The sequence below is a fragment of the Rhinoderma darwinii genome, chromosome 11 (assembly GCF_050947455.1).
Source record: "Rhinoderma darwinii isolate aRhiDar2 chromosome 11, aRhiDar2.hap1, whole genome shotgun sequence".
In the NCBI taxonomy this organism is placed as follows: Eukaryota; Metazoa; Chordata; class Amphibia; order Anura; family Rhinodermatidae; genus Rhinoderma; species Rhinoderma darwinii.
The window spans coordinates 27,013,521-27,035,492 of NC_134697.1; the positions used below are offsets into that span (position 1 = coordinate 27,013,521).

General features: G+C 41.5%; 1 protein-coding gene across 1 annotated transcript in view; it reads right to left on the minus strand.

Annotated features, from left to right (window-relative positions):
- Positions 1 to 21,972, minus strand: part of LOC142664175 (disintegrin and metalloproteinase domain-containing protein 9-like) — a 77,472-nt gene that overhangs the window by 53,930 nt on the left and 1,570 nt on the right. The window contains exon 2 of the mRNA XM_075843200.1: positions 9,444 to 9,712. Coding sequence (XP_075699315.1) covers positions 9,444 to 9,531 — 88 coding nt within the window. The 5' untranslated portion in view covers positions 9,532 to 9,712. The remainder of the gene's footprint in view (positions 1 to 9,443; positions 9,713 to 21,972) is intronic.

The following is a 21,972-nucleotide window of genomic DNA, read 5'->3' on the forward strand; positions in this document are numbered from 1 at the left end:
TGAAGAAGCTGTGTTCTCTGCAAAACATGTCGGGGAACTCCGTAATCTGTTATTTTAAATTTCGGCAAGTCAATCCTGCTTTTTAGTGTGGATAACAGTGTGGATTGCAGAAATACTGTAAATCATACCTTTATAAGTGATTTTTAGATGTCGATCCATAGGTTATTACAATCTAAAATATTAGTATAGACCAGTAGATTTGGTCATCATAATAGCAGGACGCTAAGTTGTGCGCTTTACAAATTTAATTAGTTATAAGATTTAATTTAAGCAATAAAAGTAACATTTTATTAAAGGGAGAGGAATTGGAAAATCTGTTGCCCTTATGGTCAAATTAGTTATACAAGAATGGCTTCTACCCCTATCGCTCCTTTAGGGCATGCCCAGACGTGGCGGATTTCTTCCGCCACTGTCCGCATCAATGCCGCACAGAATCTGCATTGTAGATTCTGTTGCGGCTTTGCCTAAAATGGGCATTAAATTGATGCGGACTAGCCGTTGCATATTGAGGGGAAGAGGGCTTCCCTTCTCTCTATCAGTGCAAGATAGAGAGAAGGGACAGCTCTTTCCCTAGTAAAAGTAACAGAATTTCATACTTACCGGCCGTTGTCTTGGTGACGCGTCCCTCTTTCGCTATTCCAGCCCGACCTCCCTGGATGACGCGGCAGTCCATGTGACCGCTGCAGCCTGTGATTGGCTGCAGCCGTCACTTGGACTGAAACGTCATCCTGGGAGGCCGGACTGGAGGAAGAAGCAGGGAGTTCTCGGTAAGTAGGAACTTCTATTTTTTTTACAGGTTGATGTATATTGTGATCGGTTGTCACTGTCCAGGGTGCAGAAACAGTTACTGACGATCGCTTAACTCTTTCAGCACCCTGGACAGTGACTATTTACTGATGTCGCCTAGCAACGCTCCCGTAATTACGGGTGCACACACGTAGTCACCCGTAATTATGGGTGCACACACGTAGTCACCCGTAATTATGGGTGCACACACGTAGTCACCCGTAATTACGGGAGCCCCGTTGACTTCCTCAGTCTGGCTGTAGACCTAGAAATACATAGGTCCAGCCAGAATGAAGAAATGTCATGTTAGTAAAACCTATACGCTCCGCAGCACACATAACATCTACATAACATCTGCGGACTTCATTGCGGAATTTTGACTCTCCATTGAAGTCAATGGAGAAATTCCGCAATGAGTCCGCAAAAAATCTGCTACATGTCCAAATTCTGCGCCGCAGCCTATGCTACGCAGCGGAATTGTCCGCAACATGTAAACGAACACAACTAAAAAGCTGTGGAAGGCAATGGAGAAACGTGTACACTGCGGATTTCCGCTGTGGACTGTCCGCAGCAAAATTCCAGAGCAATTCCGCTACGTGTGGTCATGCCCTTAGGGTCATCTTTTTTTTTTATTTTGTCCGTTCTGGGCTATGTCAATACACTGTGTCTTCATTTGTAAGTTGTGTCCTATGTTGATGACGTCACAATATTTTCACTTTATTCCCGCGTTTTGTATAATATAGATAGTATTTGTCTTGATTATTAGGCTGTGCTCTAATATGTCACAATGGCCTGTGTCATTTATGCATTGTGTTCTATTATGATAATGTCACAGTAGTCTATATCTATAATTCTAGGCTGTGCTCTGATGTAATAATGTCACAATAGCCTGGGTCTTCCTTTATAAACTAATGATGTCACAATAGTGTTTTTTTCCTAAGCTGTTTTCTATATTGATGATGTCACAATAATTTGTATCTTTATTACTTATTTACTAGGCCGTGCTGTTTTATGATATTTTCACAATGGTCTGTTTACTCATGTATAAGTTGTGTTCTGTTTTGTTGATGTCACAATAGACTTCATTTATACACTGTTTTCTGTTGTTATGATGTCACAATAGTATGTATCCTTATTCCTAGGCTGGGTTCTATTGTGAAAATGTGACCATTATCCTGCGTCTTCATTTATATGCTCTGTTATGATGATGCCACAATGGCCTGTGCCTTAGTTTATAAGCTGTGTTCCAATGTGATGATGTTACAATAGCCTATGTATTTTTTAAGCTATGTTCTATTATGATTATGTCACAATATAGATTGTCTTCATTTAGAAACTGTATTCTATTGAGATGATGTCACAATCGTGCTTGTCTTCATTTATAAGTTATGTTCTATTGTGATGATGTCACAATAGTGTATGGCCCTTATTCCTAGGCTTTGCCTTTATTCCTAAGCAGCAGGGTTGCGGGGCCCTTCAGTGGGGCCCAGACTGATGCAATAATGGGCCCCAAGAGAACTTCTTTTGGAGCCGAAATTGAAGGCAATCACTTGCCACTAGGGTCTATTTGTTATGGGTTAATTAACAAATTACCTATTTGATTGTACTGATTATATGTTCTGTGAGTGCAATGATAAAAAGTTTAGTATGAAATTAAAAGTGGATGTGCGCATGTTATGTATAGAAGGGGGGTAGTTCTCAGAATTATCGCCTTTGATGAATCCAAGGAACCCTAGTCAGACATTCCTTTGTGACACAAGACCGCCACTGAACTTGATCTGGCCCTGGTTGCTTATCTAATCCTTTCACTCAACCTTTCAATCAAACACCTAAACTATATAGTAAAAAAAACCCTGCTAGATATATAGACGGTCGATGCACACTTACTAAATAGAACACCAAAAAAGAAAACAATTAGCGATCCAGTTGATATGCAAACAAAGATATAAACGTTATTCATTTATCCAAATGCCATAAAAGATTTCTAAAAATAGACATTACAGACGTACCAAAGAAGGTGGGTGAGGCAGGAACAAGCAACTCCGGTTTATACAGATACCGTAAATACATGTAATACAGTCACTACAAGTATACAACTGCTATCTAAAAAGTTATTATACAGTGGCTAAAGTGCAAGTGCATTTGATAAAAACCATTAGGGCATGTTCAGACGTGGCTCAATTTTTCCGTTACAAATGTTGGTGCAGATTTGGGGCAATTACGCAGCGAATCTGCAGCAACATTTGCATATTTGACAGGTAATTCAGATATTGCAGATATCACAGCGGACGTGCCACAGATCAGTTTTTGCATTGCATAAGCTGAAATCTGCAGTGAAATTCCGCTTCTTCTCCGCCACATAATGTGCATGCTGCGGAGGGGAAATTCTGCACCGCAGCCTGATTTCCGCACAGTTATTTTCCACAACGTCTGAACTAAGTTTCCTAAAAATGTATAGAAAGAAATGTAAAAAAATGGCTGCTGCAGAATTCCACTGCGGACTGTACTCAGCGGAATTGAACAGCAATTCTGCCACGTCTGAACGTGGCCTTAAACCCACAAAAGGCGGATGGATGTCATACTCAGATGCAAAGATATTGAAGCAAAACATCATAAAGTTTGGTTGGATACTTATCTAGATCAGGTCTAGAAAATGCACATTTAACTTAACAATATATTTCTCTGTGATCTTTCTATATATATATATATATTTATAAATCAAGATCAATGTATTTCAATACAAATTTATTTATTATGAATTGATGTCTCCCATGTCAGATACCTGGATAGGTCTGCAACCAAACTTGACATTTTTTTCATTCCCTATCTTTCCATCTGCGCATGTCCAAAAAAAAAGTGCCTCCTAGATACAAGTAAAGGTCTTCTAAAAAATAAGTGTACGATCTTTAGGATTTCAAGTACGCATGCCCAATACAAAACATATGACAAACACCATCTTACGTTGAACGTGCTCTGTCATCTGATATCGCCATGGTTTAGCGCGCATGCGTTTTTGTACGCTGGAAATAGGAACGACCATGATTCTCGGGCATAATCAGGTACACTCAGCTGAATTTCATACTTTTGGCACTCTGGGATTGGCGGCGTGAAGTTTATAAACCTGTCTGTTTGAAACACCATTCACGCCCACACAAAGTCGATGGCAAATCACTCGTCGGGTGTGGTGAATGAACGGAAGATCTTATGTATACTTAACATAATCTTTTTTTTCATTTGTTTATACATACTCTTACATATTTATAACTGAAATGTATTGAAATATAAACACTTTACATGACGTCCATCCGCCTAAGGCCCCATGCACACGAACGTGAAAATCCACGGGAGAATTGCGGCCCCATTCATTCCTATGGGCCATGCACACGACGGTGGTTTCCACGGTCCGTGCATGGCCCCGGAGCCTGGACTGTAGAAAGAACGGACATGTCTTATTACGGCCGTGTTCTGTGGTCCAGGCTGATAGGAAATAATGGACGTGGCCATGTGCACAGCTGGCGATTTGCAGGTGTCTCGCGGGTGACACTCCGCGGCCGGCCGACATGAAAATCACGGCCGTGCACATGGCTACGGTCATGTGAATGAGGCCTTATGTGGATTTAATGGTTTTCATCATATGCATTTGCACTTTAGCCACTGTGTAATAACTTTTTACATATTAGTTTTATACTTGTTGTGACTGTATTATATGTATGTACGGTATTGAATTGCTTGTTCCTGCCTTACCCACCTTCTATGGTATGTCTGGGTTTTAGCTATGTTTTTGTTTGCATATTAACTGTGTCTCATCCTAATTCTGAAGTTTTGTTTTTTTTTATCAAATTCCTAGTATGTTGGAACAACATCCAATAATGCCTGACCTCCCAGTGATCTGCCATAGTTGTATGCAATGATGCTCCACTTCCTTCAGTTAATAAGCACTGGGGAAATGAATGCCTCATATTAGATAATTATTAAAGGGGTTTTCTGCTTTAAATATTCCCTTTTTGTTAGAAGCTTCCCCTGACAAAAAGTTGATCACAGGATGTCTTGCCACTAAGATCCCCCAATGATCAGCTGTAAACTATGGGGGACTCCAGCAGCAAGGGTTCAATTGCCTTACAGCGCCACCACAGGAGAAATGAAGAATTCCATAGTCCCAATTGAAAAGAATGGATGTCCTGAGACCTCCAGAGAAAGAACTCCGCTTAGGCTAAAAGATACGGGTCCTGAAAGGGAGACTTCCCATTAATAACTATGTAGTCCCTACAAGGGTATTGGAAATGGGTTTTCAAGACCAGACACCCCTTTCAAAGGGTTTTCAGGGAGTTTTTATTTTTATAAGTGGCCATTTTACTACAAATGAAATAACTTTGTAAAAAATGATGTCCACTTTATTACTACTTATACAGGTGGACATTACGGCCACTGCTTAGCCAATACGTCTTCCCTCTCTATCTGTACATTGTATGGACTAGATCCCTGTACAGCTGACATCTGACCTTGTCATGTGGCCACTTCATTTTACAGCGACAGGTCACAGGGCCATTGTATGTAACTCTGCTCTGTATAAAGTACAGGGTAAAGGATTGGAGCCATGTTTGAGCTACAGCCACAATGATAACATGAGTCTGTGGTCAGCCGGAGTGGGGATGTAAAAAGTAATGTAGGGGGCACCGTTTTTAATAATGATCGATTAGAAACACATGTTATTTAAAGTAACATAACAGTAATCTCCGACAACCTCTATAAAATAATTAATCTGGGTGTGACCTAGAAAAATATACTTGATGGATTTTTTATCAAGGGATCTCATTTAGTGAACAAAAAATAGAAGATATTTGACATAGCCATCATATTCCCGTATGAAACCTGCGAATGACTTGTAGGATATTAGAGGGGTTGTCCAGAAAATTAATGAATTTTTTTTTGTGCAAATAAAAGTTATACAATTTTCTAATATACGTTTTGTAATTGATTCCTCACGGTTTTCAAGATCTCTGCTTGTTGTTTATTCAGTAGGAACATTCATTGTTTACTTGCAGTGGTTTTCTGTCAATGGTCATGTGATGGTGCACAGGTCGTTACAGTATGTGTATCAGAGTTGTGTCTTCTAACGATCCCAGCACCTGTGTGTCCACCACATGACCATGGACAGAAAACCACTGGAAGTAAACAATGAATTTTCCTACTGAATAACAACAAGCAGAGATCTTGAAAACCGTGAGGAATGCGTACAGAAAGTATATTGGAAAATTGTATAACATTTAATTGTACAAAAAATAACATTATTTGCTGAAACCGGACATATGCCTTAAAGTAATTAGAGCACAGATCTTTGTGCCTTAGTTGCATACGACATATACGGTAACAGTATGACTCGTAATACCAGACTGACGAGCGTTCCACCCAGTGCTAAGATTATTACATGTGCGTGGAGTAACCGCTGTCAGCCTGAGCCTGGTTGCACTGACAGGTGACGTATGTCCATTGTTAGTGCATCTTGGGATACGTTTAGAATGATTTTTAAAAACAATTAGGCCTCATGCACACGACCGTAATTATTATCCTTAATTACAGATCAGTAATTATGGATAAAGTATTGACCCATTAATTTCTATCGGCCACAGATACCTTCCCGTATATTTACGGGGTTGTATGTCCGGGCCATAGAAATGACTTGTAAAAATAGGACATGTATTATTTTTTGCACTTATGGACCGTGCTCCTATACTTTTTAATGTGAGCACGGCTGCAAATGCAGGGTGCACTCCACGGACCGCCCGCGGCCCGTCCGTCCAGTATTTACTGACAGCAAATACTGTGCGGTCGTGTGCATGAGGCCTTAGGGTTAGTTCATACAGCTTATTTTCAGCCGTTTTTTGGGCCGTAAACACATTGAAAAACTGCAAAAAATACGGGGGCTCAACGCCTCCAAACATCTGCCCATTGATTTCACTGGGAAAAACGGCGTTCCGTTCCCACGACCCATAAGAAAGAAGTGCAAGTCACTTCTTGAGCCGTTTTTGGAGCTGTTTTTCATTGGGTGAAAAGAAAAACAGCACCAAAAACGGCCGTAAAATACGCATCAAAAAACGTTTGATGCTTTAAAAACGGCTGAAAATCAGAGGCTGTTTTCCCTTGAAAACAGCTCCGTATTTTACGGCCGTTTTTATTTTAGCGTGTGAACATAGCCTTACAGTATATAGTGCAAGCGATCCAATGATCTCTGGTTCAAGTCCCCTAGGGGGACTAACAAAAAAAAAAGCAGAAATGTACAAAAAAATTATTAAAAGTAAAAAAAAAAACACTTTCCCAATTTTCCCCCTAAAGCATTGTAAACAATTAAATAAATAAACATAATTGGTATCGCCCCGTCTATAACCCGCACGGTGAAAGGCGTAAGAAAAAAATATATATTAGAATGCTAGAATCGCTGTTTTTTGTTCACTTCATCTCCCACAAAAAATGCAATAAAAAGTGATCATAACCTCACATATACCCAAAAATGGTACCAAAAGAAACTACAGCTTGTCCTGCAAAAAAAATGCCCTCATGCCATTCAATCGATGGAAAATAAAACAGTTATGGCTCTCAGAATTTTTCCGCTGTCCCTGAAGCTGTCAGTCCAACGGACCTGACGGATTCAAGTTTCAGCACAAGATACAACTTCTATGTATTCAGAATACAAAGCAGCTGTATCTGAAAAAGTTAAAACATTTTTTTTATAAAAAAACAATGAAAAAGTTGCATCAAACACCATGATACATTGTTTTATTTAAAAAAAAAAGTAGTGTTCAAAGGTTTACATAGCTAAAAGGGTAGACTTAAAATGTCCCGCACCCTAAAGGTTCTAATTTTGATAAGTATGTTTTAATATTACAGCCCTTACAGAATAAAGGGTCTGGGACCTGTCAGATTCCACTGCTGTTGTCCACACTCTGCTGACTTTTTTCCGTCGCAGATTTCAAAGCAAATTCATAAATCTGCAGCAATTCCACAGTGTGTGAATTCAGGAAAGACCATCGTCGAGGAGCAAGACAGATCTACTAATTCAATCCTTCTACTCTGGAGCTGGGGGGCACTCCTTGGTAGATTTTCATTAACTAAACATTCAGCTACAGTTACTAGAAGGGGTCGCCAGTCTAGAGGTGTAGGTAGGCTTTCCTTCACCCGGGCCTTAGCTCTGTTTCTTAATTCCCTTGCAGAGCGGCTTGTTGGCGCCCCCTGGGGCAGCAAGGATCTGGTGTACATGCCCCGTCATCCCCCTAGATAAATCCTGCTCAGTCCCATCTCCAGAGTAGGAGGATGGTACGATCAGTGTCAGAGTCCACCTCTCCTCTCCATCCCTCCTTCATCTCAGTATGTGCCCAGTCTATAGTAGACTGCCGAGTTCAGGAGGCCCCTCAGAGGCTTGGCGCCCTGTGCATCTACCCAGTTTGCCATCTCCCAATGCCAGAGTTGCCTTTACTATTAGCCAATGATTATTTTTTACTATTTTGTCCTAATAACCACTCGTCTAGGTGCAGGCTGGAGAATGTGTAAGAGGTGGGGACTATATGGCATAAGCATGTTAGGGGACTATGTCACTATGTTTGTTGTGTATCCATCTGTACATACACATAGCTTCTAATTTTGAAGGTGACCTACAATGATTCTAGTGGAGAATACCTCTGTATTACAGCATTTAAAGGAGCTTACAACTTTATAAAATCAGAGGCACATGATGGTGCATTGTGCTTCCAGGGCAGGATATAGGCACTGCATTACCTATTCATATACCATGCAGATCTGAAGTTTGGTCGTGTACATGAGGCCCATATCTATAATGTCATTAGTATCTCAGTATGCATAGTTCTGACCTAGATAAGGCAGCTTCTCTGAGCTCCGAGGATATTAATAAAATAATAATATGATAATAATTTTACTACTACTAATAATAATATACATAATAATAATAATAATAATAATAATAATAATAATTACCATGTATAACCAGTCATCTATCAGACTAGGTAAGGCTCTGTTCACATATGCATTGGAGGCTCCGTTAGGGGCCTTCGTCGCAGATCCGGCAGTGATGACCAGAAACAATAGCTCAGAATGCTGCACTATTGTTTTGGGTAAAACCACGAAACCGTCGCTTCCAGTTTTTCCTTGTTCTGCTCCTCTGACAGAGCAGAACAACAGAAAGCTGCGATGCAGGTGTGAGCGGAGCCTAACAATGGTAGCAATGACATGGGTGTAACTACCAGGATGGCATGCATACCAGTTCATATGGGACCCAGAAACTAAAGGACCCATCTCCACCCAGAGGTGAGCTGTAGTAAGTGATAACTGTGCATGATGAAAAAAGAAAGTGGAAAAATGAATGCAGATCCTGGGAAACCAAGGAAAAGACATAGAGGACAGAGTGGAGACCAAAGTAATCATAAGCCTTTCAGTCTAATGGACCCGGCCCCCATCCATATTTTGCTATGGGGCTCCATGGTTACTTGTTACACCCCTGAATAATGCTAAATATGAAAGCAGTCCATTACTAAGAATATCAGACACAGTTACTGCTATGTGTATAGTTTTAGATCATATTGTCACTACTCGTAGCACTTCTGCGTCTATAGGAGACATATCTGTAAAGCCAAAAAACCCAAGTCACTCACCTCTCAGCAGAAGGTAAAGAAAACTCAGTAGCAGCCACCTCTCCCCCATGTTTAGAAATGGTGCTTTGTCCTTTTTTGGTTTCCTCATCGCAAAAACAGTCCGTGGCCTTGTGACACAATCATTTTGCAAAACTGGAAAAGCCAGGGCTCAACCCTTCCCTGGCAGGTAGAGAAGGAGAGTTCGCTCATAACTTGCACTGGAGAGCTCTGCGGCTATCAGGCATGTGCAGGAACCAGTCTCACCAGTTATTTCACTATTGTAGACAAACCTTGAATGGGAAAGAATTCACTGAGAATGACTCAGTATACAATATATACTGTATGTGAGGTCAATGTAAGACAGCACAGGCTTATTTACATACCGGATAATGCCAGCCTTGTATACAACGGTATTATTATCTTATCAGCGACTACTAAGAAGTGAGAACAGAATACACAATATTATTTACAGACACAATGGAATAAGTTGTCCTGGAGCTCCCCACAACCTCACCGTTTACTCGGGTGGCTATCGATTGTCACAGGAGGATCCAATAATCCAGGATCCACTTATCTTTAAGTCTCCCGGTAGTGTGGCTTGTACTCCTTGTAAAAAATCTGGACACTAAGGAGGCCGGTGTTAGATCAAACAAGATAACTTAGCGTCTCCCCTTTATCCACATCCATGTCACGTAGGGTTCGTGGACCCACTGGGCCGTACCGTCTTGGCGGTAAGGCAGCTGGCCAACAGGACGCAGGTAAAAGTCCATAGTTCACAATGAATCAAGAAGGAAATAGAGCCGCACTCACCGTATTTGACGTTTTCAAATGCTTTATTGCTCACAAAGTGAAGTGGGGGGAGAGACGGAGTACACAGATTACAGGCAAGAGTTGTTTCGCGTAGACACGCTTTCTCAAACCTTCTGTCTATAGTTCGTATAGGGTACCTGTGGCAACTCGGACAGTGGCAAGGCAGGCTAGGCAGGAACTTAGCAGCAGGTGGACGTCAGGCGTGGAGAAGCAGGACAGGCATGGTATACAGCACAACACGACTACAGCTCAGCACGGCACTAGAACAGGATACAGAAGTTCTGGGATGTACAAATGTGAAATAAAGACACCTACTAATATACTCTAATTTTCAAAACTTCACTGATCGCCCGATTTCACCCGCTGTGACGTTGTCAAGGATGTTTGGAGCTTATGCTGGAAGCTGGAACGTGTTGTCACAGCTTCAGGTGGCAGGGAGCATCCTTCCCCTCCTGTGTGCCCATGAAATCGGCCGATCAGTAAAGTTTTAATAATTAGAGTATATTAGTAAGTTGCATTATATTCTACATTTTATTTGCACGCCACAGAACCTCTTTTTTTGGCGTTGGACAACCCCTTTAAGGATTTGGGGAGAAGTGGATATGGATAAATGGGAAATGCTAGGTTAGCTTGGCCACCATAGTGTTCAGATTGAAAAGGAGTAAAAGCCACACTACCGGGAAGCATTAGATGTAAGTCTGTAGAAGAAAAATAATGTGTTTGATAATTTTTGTTAAATGTTGTAGCTATTTACTTGTTTAAAAACCTCCCTGAGGATGGTCATATTGGAGGCACACATTATCTGTATACACAGTGCAGCGGGGTATGTGTGCTTTATGGCAGCTGCAGAAAATGGGAGTCAATTGTCAGAGAAATATCAACAGACTAATAAAGTCTCCAGAAGGAGAGGAAGTCCAGCCTCTCCGCTAGAGACCATCGACTGACAGGGGAGCTGCATACACAGCCTTATCTGTGTCTATAGTGTGTAGATGTACTATCTTGCCCTATCTAAAGGCCCTTTTACACGGGCAAATTATCGGGCAAACGATCATTCATGTGTAAACAGGGCAGTGATCAGCAGATGAACGAGCAAACGTTCAATATTATCGTTGTCGGCAGCATATCTCCCTGTGTAATCAGGGAGACGCGCTGCTGACATGATAATAATGTATGGGGACGAGCGATCGGAATAACGACCGCTCGTCCCCATACATAGCTCCTTGTGACAGGAGCAAACGAGAGCCGATCAACGATCTGTCTCGTTGATCGGCGCTTGTTTACACAGCCCAGGATGTAAGAGGACCTTAAAGAGGCTCTGTCACCAGATTATAAGTGCTCTATCTCCTACATATTCTGTAATGTAGATAACAGCAGTGGTTTTTATTTTGAAAAACGATTTTAGATTTATGCTAATTAGTTTCTTAAAGACCAACTGGGCGTGTTTTTACTTTTGACCAAGTGGGTGTTGTAAAGAAGTGTATGACGCTGACCAATCAGTGACCAATCAGCGTCATACACTTCTCATTGTTCCAGCCCAGCTTCTTTCACTGCACAATCACACTGTGCTGTGGATCATGCTGGGCTGGAACAATGAGAAGTGTATGAGGCTGATTGGTCACTGATTGGTCAGCCTCATACACTCCTCTTTACAACACCCACTTGGTCAAAAGTAAAAACACGCCCAGTTGGTCTCTAAGAAACTAATTAGCATAAATCTAAAATTGCTCATAACTTGCTCAAAAATGATCGTTTTTCAAAATAAAACCCACTGCTGTTATCTACATTACAGCGCCGATCAGACTATGTAGGAGAAAGGGCATTTATAATCTGGTGACAGAGCCTCTTTAAGTCTCCACCAGTACAATAAAGCTATCATCTGTCATTAAATGCCCTGCCCTCTGCTACACAGTCTACACAGTAAAGCTGACAAGTGAGATGCAGAATACAGGAAAAACCAGCCTATTGTGTGTGGTCCAGTGGTTAGTTGTAAATAAATAAAAATATTTTTAAAATAAAAAACTGATCTAAATAATATTTTCTGATGGTTCAGTCCCTTTAATTATACCCCAGAAGAAGTAGGGAGTATAATTACTTTGTTAGATGTAAAAAGGCCAAGAATTGTACCATCAACTGGTCAGCTGCTTCTGATAACCAGAATCCATAACTATCCCTCAATATGTTGGGATCTGTTAGTTACTTCTCGGCTGAATAATGGAAAGATTTGGAAAGTGGCGAAGCCTGAACCATTACTGACAGCATTAGGAATATGGAATGTAATTAGACTGCTGCAATTTACTCTAAGTGACATATAAAATGTTTTACCAGAGGCTGCACATGTAGTAATTAGAATAAATCAGTTTATAAAAGCAACAAGAGAGTGTAATATGACATTATAAAGGCAAACATATAGTTAGCATATAGGTAAAAAAGGAAACATTTTGCAGCACATCCTTATAAAAATATAAAATGTATTTGGCAACTCATTAAAAAAAATAAAAATGAAAGTGAACAAAGCGCAAGTTGGGTAGACAGACGCTTACGCGTTTCAAATAGAGGTGTTCTTAAAGGAACAGTGTCATCACAAATAATTTTTTTATATGTTAAAGATGTTAGTGCTTTCATAAAAACGTTTATATTCATTTGTGTGTTTGTGTTTTACTTTTTCTTATTTTTACACTTTTTCTTCCCTATGGGGGCTGCCATTTTTTGTTCCATTTCTGTGTGTGTCGATTAACGACACACACAGACATGGAATACGGCAGCCACAGTCCCATAGGGACTGCGAACGGCTCCCGTCCCATTGACTGCCGTGTACGGCGTCTGTGTGGGAACTGCGCATGCGCCGCTCCCACACAGTCCTATTCGAAATTGGCGCCGTCCGGCGCCATTTTCCTGTGGACCGGAAGTCGCGGCCGGACAGTAATATTACTACTTCCGGTCGCGGCTTCCGGACTTGTGCACATGGAACAGCGGCAGCAAACGGAGCGGACGGGCCGGAGGGAGCCGCGGCGGCAGGAGCAGGTAAGAGATTTCAATGTATGTCAGTGTTTGTGTGTGTTTACTACTGTATGTAAACCTACTACGCTGTGTGTTAGCTCAAAAAATGGCGACACACAGTGTAGGAGGTTACACCGTTCAAACCCCTCGTTTATCCCGGCACTAGCCAGGATAAAGGAGGGGGGGATGCTGAGAGCTCACTAGAGCGAGGGCTTTTTACCCAATGTTGCAATGCTGCAATTTTGGGAAATAGCTCCATCTAGTGACCAAAAATGGGTAGTATTATAAATTAGAAATAATTTATAATATTTCCTGACTCGTGAAAAAAATAAAAAAAATTTGAACAATGTTTAATCACCCACACACTAAATGTTTAATTAAAAAAAAACAAACATGTTTTTCTGGCAACACCATGCCTTTAAGGGCTATGTACACCTTTGCAAGTCAAATTTTTTTTGTTTTTTTTAAATAAAATGGCGTATCAGTGTGTTTGGTGCAACCTCACAAATACTTTTTATTAAAAATGATTTTAGATTTTTTAGATACAGCTGCTCTGTATTCTCTATATGGATTATCCTTGAATGCCTGCAAGCTCCTCTCTGTGCACTTCGAAATTAAGGAAAAGAAGTACCAACAAGGGAAGTGTGGCAGCCTGCTTCTGAAATTTGTCTTTTTTACACAAAGTTAACATGATGCTATTCACAAATGCAACACCGTAGAAGAAATGCTAGCACAGGCTTCCAGTATCCGTAGTTTCAGTTGCTGCACATCTCGTATCTTCACAGCATAGACAATTGCCTTCAGATGACCCCAAAGATAAAAGTCTAAGGGGGTCAGATCGGGAGGCATTTCTTCTGCGGTGTTGGTATCAGGGTGTGAAGAGTGGGAGAAGAGGGTTGCATTGACAATCCAACACAATGGGCAGCACTTTGAACACATTTTATAAGTGGTCAGAAACTTGTAAATAACTCATGAAAGAATAAAGTAATGTTAAAACCAAGCACACCATTGTTTTTCTTGTGAAATTCTCGATAAGTTTGATGTGTCACATGACCCTCTTCCCATTGAAAAAACTAAAGTTGGATACAAAATGGCCGACTTCAAAATGGCCGCCATGGTCAACACCCAGCTTGAAAAGTTTCCCCCCTCCCATATACTAATGTGCCACAAACAGGAAGTTAATATCACCAACCATTCCCATTTTATTTAGGTGAATCCATATAAATGGCCCACCCTGTAATATAAACCACTTCACACTGAGAGGATGTGCCCTTTGGACCTGTCTCAGGTGTCTGTTTTACTCACAGAAGATTACATTTTTTTTTATAAAATGAAATATATATGTATGAATATAAATTAATTTCTGTTGTCTGTTCTTTATGCACGGCCAAATGACTGGACCAATCTGCACCAAATTTTGCACATAAGTAAATCAGTTGCTTTTGAAGGTTTTACACCGGGTTTCAGCTCTCTAGGGCCTACCGTTCTCGACATATTCATAAAAAATTGCAATAAAAAGCAAATATGGCACCACTGGCTTCTCTGGATTACACAGCTACTCTGTGCATTACATCGACAGCTCATTGGCTATAACCATCTAATGGAAAAAAGGTCTAAAAAAGAAGGTGCATGATCTGGAGAGAACTTTAAAAACGCTCATACAGATAGAAGATTTCAACATTCATATGGATAAGTTACGTATAACACTCAATAAAGTAAGGATGGATATAGAAGAAACCAAGAAGAAAAAATGGTTCCGTGATCAATCGGACTACCAATCAGGTCGTGTCTACACATGGGATAATTCCTTTAATTATACGGATGGTGCTCCTAGGCGAGATAAAAAAATACGAGAACCAAGCTATAATAAGGGCGATACACGCACTCAAGAAAATTCCAGGAAATACCCTTCAAGAAATGATCATGATTTTTTAGATTGCAACCCGATGGAAATTTCAAAAAGAAGAAAACCAGAAGAGCCGGCCGCAGGAGAAATAGAGGAAGGAAGAACCCGCTTCCAGAAATTGACATACCAGAAGGGGCAGAAACCGGTACAAGACAGCAACAAAAGGACACTGCCCAAATAGTGGTAAATATTTCCAGTCATCAATTGTCTGATATGCAATTACAATTAGGGTATGTGCACACACACTAATTACGTCCGTAATTGACGGACGTATTTCGGCCGCAAGTACCGGACCGAACACAGTGCAGGGAGCCGGGCTCCTAGCATCATAGTTATATACGATGGGTGGTCTCTACCCTATATATGTTTGTAGTATTAGATGTGTCACTAGGCTTGAGAAAGATCCTATTGTAGGATCGAAACGTTGCTGTTATACTTGGATTGAATAAACCACCATTTTTTCTACTTGGAGTGCTGCGAAGTTCTTTTGCTATATCTGACATTACGTCCAAGTATCGGGACGTTTTTGCTTGGCACCTGATCTATGATTACTGTGTGAGTGCTGCTGCTTTCTCCTTTCTATATATATATATATATATATATATATATATATATATATATATATATATATATATATATATATATGTATATATATATATATATACCACTAGAACAGGGGTGGTCTTCTCAGAAGTGTATGTATATATATATATATATATATATATATATATATGTATATACACTACCGTTCAAAAGTTTGGGGTCACCCAGACAATTTTGTGTTTTCCATGAAAACTCAGACTTATATTTATCAAATGAGTTGCAAAATGACTAGAAAATATAGTCAAGACATTGACAAGGTTAGAAATAATGATTTTTATTTGAAATAATAATTTTCTCCTTCAAACTTTGCTTTTCGTCAAAGAATGCTCCATTTGCAGCAATTCCAGCATTGCAGACCTTCAGCATTCTAGCTGTTAATTTGCTGAGGTAATCGGGAGAAATTTCACCCCATGCTTCCTGAAGCCCCTCCCACAAGTTGGATTGGCTGAATGGGCACTTCTTGCGTACCATACGGTCAAGCTGCTCCCACAACAGCTCTATGGGGCTGAGATCTGGTGATTGCGCTGGCCACTCCATTACAGATAGAATACCAGCTGCCGGCTTCTTCCCTAAATAGTTCTTGTATAATTTGGAGGTGTGCTTTGGGTCATTGTCCTGTTGTAGGATGAAATTGGCTCCAATCAAGCGCTGTCCACAGGGTATGGCATGGCATTACAAAATGGAGTGATAGCCTTCCTTATTCAAAATCCCTTTTACCTTGTACAAATCTCCCACTTTACCAGCACCAAAGCAACCCCAGACCATCACATTACCGCCACCATGCTTGACAGATGGCGTCAGACACTCTTCCAGCATCTTTTCAGTTGTTCTGCGTCTCACAAATGTTCTTCTGTGTGATCCAAACACTTTAAACTTCGATTCGTCTGTCCATAATACTTTTTTTCAATCTTCCTCTGTCCAATGTCTGTGTGCTTTTGCCCATATTAATCTTTTCCTTTTATTAGCCAGTCTCATATATGGCTTTTTCTTTGCCACTCTGCCCTGAAGGTCAGCATCCCGGAGTCGCCTCTTCACTGTAGATGTTGACACTGGCGTTTTGCGGGTACTATTTAATGAAGCTGCCAGTTGAGGACCTGTGAGGTGTCTATTTCTCAAACTAGAGACTCTAATGTACTTGTCTTGTTGCTCAGTTGTGCAGCGGGGCCTTCCACTTCTCTTTCTACTCTGGTTAGAGACTGCGTGTGCTGTCCTCTGAAGGGAGTAGTACACACCATTGTAGGAAATCTTCAGTTTCTTGGCAATTTCTCGCATGGAATAGCCTTCATTTCTAAGAACAAGAATAGACTGTCGAGTTTCACATGAAAGCTCTCTTTTTCTAGCCATTTTGAGAGTTTAATCGAACCCACAAATGTAATGCTCCAGATTCTCAACTAGCTCAAAGGAAGGTCAGTTTTATAGCTCCTCTAAACAGCAAAACTGTTTACAGCGATGCTAACATAATTGCACAAGGGTTTTCGAGTGTTTTCTAATCATCCATTAGCCTTCTAACACAGTTAGCAAACACAATGTACCATTAGAACACTGGAGTGATGGTTGCTGGAAATGGGCCTCTATACACCTATGTAGATATTGCATTAAAAACCAGACGTTTGTAGCTAGAATAGTCATTTAGCACATTAACAATGTATGGAGTGTATTTCTGATTAATTTAATGTTATCTTCATTGAAAAAAACTGTGCTTTTCTTTCAAAAATAAGGACATTTCTAAGTGACCCTAAACTTTTGAACGGTAGTGTACAATATCACACAAAGGACCAAGGGCGCCCCTTCCATTTACAGGGGTTGGTCTGGCAATAAGGCCTAATAGGCCACAATGTTCCTGGCTGCTGTTTGTGGGCCGGCTCCGGCTCCTCACAAGGATTTGTTATTTCTGTCATTAGCAGCAAGAATAATTTATGGTTTATTGCTCCAAACGCTTCATTTATATTTCCACACAACTGCACTTATTCTAAATTCCAGCAGAGTTTCTGATGAACTATGAGCACCACTAAAGTCACATCACCTGCCCCATCTACTAATAATACAACACTAGAAGAACCAGCCATGAATTTCTCCATTGCTCTGGACACTGGACTATCACTCATGATGCCCATATCACAGTGCATATGGCAGAGCGGGTACATGGCCCACTGGCAGGCAGGTGCCACCTGATGTTTCATGGTTCTGCTGTGACATCATGTCACCTGCACACGGCCAACTGCCATCTACTTTCAACTGTCAACGGCAGTGATTGGACGGACATCTTTGTTTTCTGCGGGATTACCGAAAATGGCGACCATTGGACATGGTGGAGACGGCGAGAAAAAGAGAGAAGATGAGAAGAGGAAGAGGACGGCAGCGGATTTATAGAGATAAAGAAGAAGAGAGGAGAGAAAGCCAGAGTATTAGAGGATGAGGAGCCAAGGCTGGGTAGCAGCCAGGACCCTGTAACATCCACCCCCTACCCCAAAATTAACATCAGTCGCTTCACCTTTCATCAGGTGTTGGGTAGGGGTAGCTTTGGTGAAGTAAGTTTTATAACTCCTTAATTCCTAGGTGTTCTGGGTATTCATGGATACTGCTCTGAGGCTCTTGCCCTACAAACTATTGTATTGTTGATAGGGTTGCAGGTTTTGTATGCAGTGATTTACAATGTATTACTTTTACTCTTCTTTTTTTACTGTCAGCTTTACCATCCTGCCCCCACTATTATAACTTGAGCTACAAGTCTGGTGGATCATTCATCTTCCTTACTTATGTGACCAGATATTTGTCCATGATCCATTCTCTGTTTTATGTGGTCTGTAACTTGTTCTTTTTGTTATTATGTAATTTTTATTGCATTTTGGGTTTAGCACTCATGTCTCTATAGGTGTTCAACTCCCTAATTCCTGTCAAAGGGTCAGTGTACCTAAATTCAGCTGTGCAACTGAGTGCAATCTATTGTTTTCTGTTATCCGCCATTTTACTCTATCACTCCTTTATATCATATATCCCCAGCTCTGGGAACCCCCAGTATCATATGTATCGCTATGGATGATTGGTATCAGCAGCTCCTTCTATATATAGTGCTGCGCTGTAATAAGCCTCCACATTAGGTCCCATCCGCTAGAACGGGGTATTTTACTGTGCTGGAGAGATGATCTCAGGGAATGAAGAGTTGGGGAAAGGTGCATTGTCAGGGTTGTAACTTATAGCTCCTGTGTCCCAATGTAAAGTCTTTATTAGGGTCCCCCAATTACCATTATTCCTTCATTACAACCCTACTGCATCCAATGTGGATCTATATAAGAACACTGACCCCACAGTCCTATATACAGTTTGCTCCAGTTATACCTATGTCGTATGGGTAAGGTTCAATAGTCTTAAAAGTGGACCCCATAAAGTACCCAAGAACAGACACTACATTATGTTTGCTTACTTTAGCTCAGCGGTAGCGTCCTGGGCACTACCTAACTAACCACCACACAGTCCGTCCACCCCTCTCTCTTAGGCAATAGAACAACCAGAGACCCCAGCAGATAAATCACCCATGTACTAAAGGTATAAGCATTTCACCTGTCACCACTTCCAATTATAATTTCTCATTTCTTTTCTTCAGGTGATCCTGGCATCAGTCCCCAGCCAAAACACCTACATGGCTATCAAGGTTATCAACAAAAGAGGGGACAATGCGGCAACTTTAATGAGAGAGCGACGGATACTCCTGCAGGCCCGAGACTGCCCATTTTTATGCCACCTCTATGCCGCACATCAGTCTCAGGACCGAGCCTATTTCATCACCAAGTATCTGTCTGGCGGCAGCCTGGAGGATTTAATCACAATGTGCGGCTGCCTGGACATCGGCAATGTAAGGTAAGTAAATGACTGATGAGGAGACAGAGGGAACAATACAGAAAAGACAGTGGACTAAAGGGTGGAAAAAAAGAGGACCTGACAGGTCAGACAAAGAACAATGCAGAGAACGAAGGGTGTACAGGCTGCCATAAACAGCGCCTCTTCTCTGCTGGTGGCGACAGACACTGATAATAACATGATATTAGGGATCTGCTAGAGAAGGATTTTATGTCATTGATACTACACTGTGTTCTCCCCATCAGATTCTACACAGCAGAGATGGTATGTGGCCTCCAGTTCCTCCATGGACACAACATCGTCCACCGGTAAGCAGAACTTCCCCACATCTCTCGGTTTTCTTCAATGCTGTAAATAATGCACCCAGCTTTCCCAGAGTCCTGCATTGTGCCTGGTTCTGCAGCGGTACATCCCATGTCTCCTGTATTACTGCCTCGCTGGGTTGATTTTCCATTCTCTTTTTTTATGTGTCATCTGTCTTATTTAATTACAGAGATATAAAGCCAGATAACATCATGCTGGATAAAGATGGATACATCCGCATCATAGACTTGGGGCTTGCCTAAGATGGCGTCACCTCCTCCACTAAGATCAATGGAATGACGGGAACATTCGATTATATGGCCCCCGAGGTGCTTCTGGAAAAGGATTATGACATAGCCGTTGACTGGTGGAGCCTGGGAATTGTGTCTTGGATGTCAGCAGGACGCTCCCCATTTTACAATGGCTTCAGCATGAAAAAGGCTTACAAATCCATCACCACCACAAGGCCTACATTTCCATCTCGGCTGAATGCTGACATAAAACATCTGCCAAAAAAAACTGCTGCGTAAGAATCCTGAGAAGCGGCTGGGTGTGTATAAGAACATCAGAGACCATCCATTCTTTAACACTATTGGCTGGGAGGAACTGGAGGGGAGGAGAGCACAGCCTCCATTTATACCATTCAAGGCAGTTCTGGAGAACCAACACCCGGAGGATAAAAAACACCTTTACCCCGTGGCCGGATTCTCCTTCACATCACCAAGCTGGGCCTGGTAAGATCCTCCTTCTCTAGAAGTGATGTTCCATCTTGCAGGATCAGCCCGTGCCTACTGCTCAGAACTTTGTGCCTCCTGACCCATGCCTCTGCTGTGTATGACCTCGGCTTGCCTATAACATCCTCTCTCTATACTATCTATATGCCGCATTTTCCATTACGTTATTGCCCCAGGACCTTGGCTTTCCATCCTCTAACCTCTGGCTGGCATCAGACATCACTACCTCCTGAAGACCCTCTACACCCCCAGGAGTGGCTTGTGCTTTTTTTCCATCTGAGACCTGGTGAGTTCAGGAAAAATAGCCATATATTGTAGACCTGGGGCCTGCTGAGTAGCAGTGATCTTACCAGAGCGGCTATATATATACACACATAGACACAAGTATTGACACAGACACATAGAACAGATAGATGTACACATTGGCTTTGATCCCGGGATTTATTCTGATCGCCATATTTGGGGTCAGGAAGGAATTTTCCCCCCTTACATGAGGACAATTGGCTCTTTCCTCTTAGGGGTTTTCGCCTTCCTCTGGATCAACTCAGCCATAACATTCCCCACAAAAAGAAGTAATAACCTTGTGAACACATAAAATCAACAAAATAAAATCTTCTTTTTGCCCCTTACATCTTTGAGTCCGTGTCTTTATTCCCATTGGATGTCCATGTAATAAATTTGCTAAACTTCCCCAATGTCGTCTTCTCCAAAAGGCTGGTGAATCTGCTACTAGGGAACCATCGGGACAGCATAGGTGGCACTACTGTCAGGAGCCCTGGCAAAAAAGGGGCCAGAAGTCACCTGTGAACTGCCACCCACCCACTATCAACCAGCCATAACATTGGAGCTACAAAGTTTTCTTATAAAATGTAAGGGCCTTGTTTAATAGGGAATGATATGCAGATCTGGTTCCATTCATTTCACATAATTTCAAATACACATTTAGTATTCTTTTACCCCCTCCCCATAGTCTCAGTAACTATATGGTATGGGCCTGAGAGGCTGCATAAGATTATATTATTCCCATTCACTTCAAAATCCGCGGGGCACTTCTTGAGAAGAAGTATAAGAGCCTTCTTAGGTGTCCACTAAATTTACACAATAGGGTACAAGATGGAGGTTAATTTACATAACATGCACTTCAGGGCCATGACCATTTCTGTATGGGGCCAAGATATTTTTATTATGGCAGCCCTGAGATTAGGTACAATTGTCCCAAACCCTTAAAGGCCCTATCACGGGCCAATCCTTGGGCAAACAAGCGTTCATATGAACGCTCGTTCCCGGTCATTGCCCTCTAAAACCCGGGCAACAATCAGCCGATGAACGAGTGAACACTCGT